This window comes from Aythya marila (genome assembly GCF_965140915.1).
Source record: "Aythya marila genome assembly, chromosome: 3".
NCBI lineage: Eukaryota > Metazoa > Chordata > Aves > Anseriformes > Anatidae > Aythya > Aythya marila.
The window spans coordinates 49,041,827-49,047,104 of record NC_139044.1 but is presented as its reverse complement, the minus strand read 5'-3'; the positions used below and the strand labels follow the sequence as shown (position 1 = coordinate 49,047,104).

At 44.4% G+C, this 5,278-nt stretch overlaps 1 protein-coding gene across 1 annotated transcript; it reads left to right on the top strand.

The window, feature by feature from the left end:
- Nucleotides 1-4,280: 4,280 nt before the first annotated feature.
- Nucleotides 4,281-4,626, top strand: SF3B5 (splicing factor 3b subunit 5). Its single transcript, XM_082755957.1, has one exon. The coding sequence runs from the start codon at nt 4,336-4,338 to the stop codon at nt 4,594-4,596; it is 261 nt and encodes an 86-aa protein (XP_082612083.1). The 5' UTR covers nt 4,281-4,335; the 3' UTR covers nt 4,597-4,626.
- The last annotated feature ends 652 nt before the right edge of the window (nt 4,627-5,278 follow it).

The following is a 5,278-nucleotide window of genomic DNA, read 5'->3' as shown; positions in this document are numbered from 1 at the left end:
GGTGCTCTAGAGGTGAATGCTTAAAACTTAACCATGTTTCCAGTGACCGTATTTCCCCCATCTCAGAATCAGTCCCAAAGACCTCAAGTGGCTGCAGTATCAAGGCACTGTTCTTGCAGCAAAGGAGAATCACAGTTCTGACAGCAAGGAGGATAAATTAGAGGAGCTTACGCAAAACAAGGTGAGAAAAAAAGATGCTTGCTTACAAAGAAAAAGTTTTCACAGGACCTCTGAGAAAAGCAGTGAAAAGATCTTCCACCTGTTACAGGGCCAAAATAAGCACTTCCTGAGTCTGTTAATATTTGTAGGCTATAACAGCACTTGACAAACTGCATACACTACAAAAAGGCTTTCACAATGTATGTGATGACACAGGAAATCTGAGGAAAAAAATCATGCAACTGAAGAAAGGTAAGTTTTGCAGCCTAAAATTGCTAAGTGGTAACGTGACCTTTGCAAATAAGGATTGAAGAACCCTTTAACAGTAGCAGCAAACCATTTCTAAAGAAAGGTCATTTCCCAAGTAAATAAATTAATTTATCATTATTAATTTTGAGCACAGTCTCCATTCTTTCCAGTCTAACACAATTTCAAGCAACATTCTTTTTTGCTCTGAAATTGTATTTGTAGGATAAATCAATATAGTGAGGAGTAGAGGAATTTCTCAAAGACATCCTTTTCTTCATCTCAGCATCTTTGTGGGTGCGCGTTGCATTTATCTAGTAAAATCATTCCTTCCCCTTGCTTTGGAGGTGTTTATGTCTTAGCTCTCCTACCCAAAGACAGTAGGAAAATTAAAAACTCGGTTATGTCTGGAAGGGGACCGTCACTGCCGGTTCACCAGCCCCCCCTGCTCTCAGTTTGCGGTGGCGCCCAGCAGCCCGGCGCAGCGGGTGCATGAGCAGCAGCTGCAGGTGCGATCCTGACACCCAGCGGCCACCGCCTTCATGGCCCGCTCCTGCCGCCCACAGCGTTTCAAACCCGGTTCGTCTTGTACTCGCAGAGGTGATTTTAGTCAAAGCCAAAATATGGTGACATTTTTGTGCATATTTTCCCAGCGTTCTGGGTGTCTGAATTCAGTGTTTTCATCTTGCCCACTATCAATCTTGATGAGAACTTGAGGTTTAAACTTCCCTTCCAGGATGTGTTTTTGAACTTGAATTCTAACATTTGTTTGGTTTAATGTACCCGTTGCTTCTATTAACTCCTGCACCAGCTGCAAGAGATGGATAAGCTTCTGGGCATCTTTTCTATTCCAAAGATGGAGTATTTTAATCAATACATCTCTTAGCTTAGAGTTCACAGGATGACAGTTTGACAGCAACTCTTAGACCAGCCCTACATGTCATGGTGTTGTCCCTGAACTTCTATCAAATGGTAGCGTCCTTCATACAGTCCCACTCTTTGAAAAGGTACTATTTTAAAAATAAATGAAAGCTTTCCCACATTCAGAATTATGTTTTTTTTTTCTTTCTGTATACCAGCGTATAGTACATCTCTTCACCACAAAGCAGGTGTCTCTCAAGCATTTCAACTTTTTTATCCCAGTAAAATAAAGTTTTTCTCTTTTCCCTTATGGAGATCATCTCCATTCACCCTACTCTCAGTAACCACTTATGCAGTCTCTGAGTTGATCACCATCTTAAACCATGCTAATTGTAGGATTACAGATGGAAGGCTGAGCCTGTAGTGAGAACGAAGACATGAAATGAGCTAGAAACCACAACGCTGTGTAAACAAACAATTCTGAGATGAAACGAGACCGTGACACTGGAAAGCTTGGAGCAGCCTTCTGAAACAGTTTCATAAGATCACCTCTCTGAAGTCTTGATGAATATCTAAATTGCTCAGTCTTCCTAGCTTAGTATCTCAAGTAGTCTTACTGTAATCTCCCCAGAACTCTTACATTTTTAACTTTATATTTTTCTTCAAGAAAACTAAACCAATTTGCAACCTCTCAGACCTGATGTGAATTAGACTCTAGACAAGTACTACACTTATTATTTGTTACCCCAGTGAGTTACCTCCTGGATGGTCTTTGGCCAAGATCTGCAAAATACATAAATCACATAAAACTTGTCCAGAGTTTGGAACTCTTAGAACTCTTTCCAAGGCCCGAAGAGTGGGATGCTTCAGCACTTTTCTGCAGGGATTCTGTCTTTCTGTGCTTTTGTTCGTTTTTTTGTTTGTTTTCTATCTTGGTCTCTCTGGAAGCAACTGCAGAATGCAATTGTTGTATCCAGCTGTGTAAAACTGCTTCCTGCTAAGTAAGCCTTGATAATGACTCAACAGATCCTCATAAAAGCAAAAACAAAGCAAAACAAAACTTATAGTCCTCATTTAGTTCCTTGCAATAAAAGGTAAGGGCATTTTAGGATATTGTTTTGACACTGCTCTCTGTGACCTTGGCTTTATAGCATGCTTACTTGTAAACAAGGGGACTTGAATCATCTGTGATTTCATGGAATATTTCCATGGATTTCTTTTGACCGCACAGCATTTACAAGACGTATCTTGAAGTGTTCTATTGGAAAATTTCTGGCAATGTGTCTTTCCTATTTTAGAACAAGTAATTAAAACCACTGCTATCATATGAAAGCATGCATCATTCCATGCATTTTAAATTTAACGTTATGTAAGCTCTTTAAGAGAGCCGGAGAAGAAAGACCACTTATTTGATGGATGATAGAATTTATTTAAAGCTCCACTTTGACCAAATTAGATTGGTGATACAATTTGTAATCTGTGATTTTTATATCTGCTTGTGAGTTTAATATTCATGTAAAATATTACCTGCACTGTCAAAATCTTTTTCAACAGTAATACTGAATTTTGGCTTCGATCTATTCCTTGACCCTGCTCAGTTGCAAAGTCTGCCTGGGGAAAAGTGAGAGCTTTGCACCACATAAAGGGAATGGTATGGAACCTATAGTGCTTTTTCTTAGCTAAATATAACTGAACTAACATTACCAAAATACTTGTTTTGGGAGGACCCTCAAATTCAGTGCACTTCTTCAGCCTTTCTTTGTAAGGAGTTTTTGTACTAGAGTTACCACAAAAAGTGTAGTGCCTTTAACAAAGTAAATGGCTAATGAAAAATAGTGTTTTGATTTGCACATAGCACCTCGTGGCTATTTTTGTTACAGCTCTCTTCCTCCACAGTCAGACTTCCTGTGTCACTTATTTAGAAAGCAAAAATGAGATGTAATTTATACAGAAACAACGTCAAGAGCTGGGAAACGCTGTGCCCTGAAACATGAGTTTTAGGAAAGGCTCCATTTATTTTGCTTTCATATTTACTGAAGTCTCCTGACAGACAGAGGCTATCTGGTTTCATTCCCAATGCCCCATTTTCTAGGTACTTTGTATTCAGATTTGGTTCACTTGATTCTCAGATAGGTGAATTAAGCGGTAGCTACAATGTCAAAGCTGTATTTTTCCTTCAGGAATTAACTGGAGGCCTGGCCCATTAGTGCAAAGCTGTGGTGCCAGTTTCAGGCAGACTCAGCCTGGTGTCTGGCTTGGGAATGCGAAGTCCTCAGGCATGTGCTGTGTGATAACGATGTAATGTAGATGTAGGCCTGCAGCTGTAACGCTCACCTGGTTTACTCAATTTAAGCAATTCAAACAGAAGTTCAAATCATGTTAATAATCCCAGGGAAAACAATGGGAGTCTTCAAGGAGTCGGTCTAACGGGCAGTTACTTAAATCCCTTACTTTGCCCTTTGCTTTGAAGTCTGTGATTTGAAGTGACGCAGGCTGGCTGAATTTCGGGTAACTTGAGGAAACTTCCGAAGCCCTGCCTGAAACTCTCTGCAATGCCTGAAAGGAGGTGTGGGGAGCTGGGGGTTGGCCTCTTCTCACAGGTAACTAGCGATGGGGCTACATGGAATGGCTTCAAGTTGCACCAGGGGAGGTTCAGGCTGGCAATGAGGAGACATTTCTGCTCAGAAAGAGCAGTCAGGCACTGGGACGGGTTGCCCAGGGAGGTGGTGGAGTCACCGTCCCTGGGAGTGCTTAAGGAGAGGCTGGACGTGGTGCTTGGGGACATGGTTTAGTGGTGACACTGGTGGTAGGGGTGGGTGGACCAGGTGAGTTTGCAGATTTTGTCTAATCTCAGTGAATGTGAGTCTACGGGTGGGAGGGGCAGGGCACTCCAGAGGACTACAACTCCCAGCATGCCTTTGCGGGCGCACACGCGCGCAGTGCCCCTCCGGCGGCGGTGGCGGCGGGCGGCTGGGGGAAGTCCGGGCTGCCGCCGGGTGAGGGGAGCGGAAGGGGCGCGGCGCGGGGCGGGCGGTAGCGGCGGCTCCTGGCGGCAGCGGGGCGGTCGCCATGACGGACCGGTACACCATCCACAGCCAGCTGGAGCACCTGCAGTCCAAGTACATCGGCACCGGGCACGCCGACACCACCAAGTGGGAGTGGCTGGTCAACCAGCACCGCGACTCCTACTGCTCCTACATGGGCCACTTCGACCTGCTCAACTACTTCGCCATCGCCGAGAACGAGAGCAAGGCGCGGGTCCGCTTCAACCTGATGGAGAAGATGCTGCAGCCCTGCGGGCCGCCCGCCGACAAGCCCGACGAGTCCTAGCCCGGCACCGAGCCCCCCGACCACAGCCAGCCCCGCCTGCCCTGCTTCGCCTGGAGGTGTTGGAACAACGCCTGCGCCCCGATGGTTCCTCTCCGTTGCAGACTGTTCAATTCCTCTCTCTCTTTTATAAAAAAATACATTTCAGTGGGCACTTGTCTCGTTTGGTAATGTGCTAGTAACAGCGCGTGGTTCTGAAAGGCACGGTGTTACTCGATGTTAAGCTGTTCGGTACTTCTTGTCTGGAGTGACAGCAACAACTTTAACAGATAGTGTCTTCCCAGCCTCGCCATTTGGTGCTTGCCCACCAGGCCTGCATTTTGGGGAGGGAAGGGAGGAAGCGCGTGGTCTATAAAAGGGTTTGATCTGTTGGTAGCCTTTGGGGTGATCTGTGATGCAGTGTACGTCCATTGCTCCAAGGCCATAAAACTCAAATGTGACTTTGTATGCTGTTTTTTTTGTCTCACCTTCTCATCTGTACATTGCATTTTCCAAATCTTGATCCTCTCTGTTCCAGCTAATTTTTTACTAACCAATGTTTATACCAATCTAATTAAAAAAATTTCTACAATTCACTGTGTGAGTAACAACGTGGGGTTGGGCACTGTGGGTGTGAAATGGGTGATATGGAGGCTAGGGAAAAGCTAAACCATTTTGCCAAATGACATACACAAATTTTTCTTTC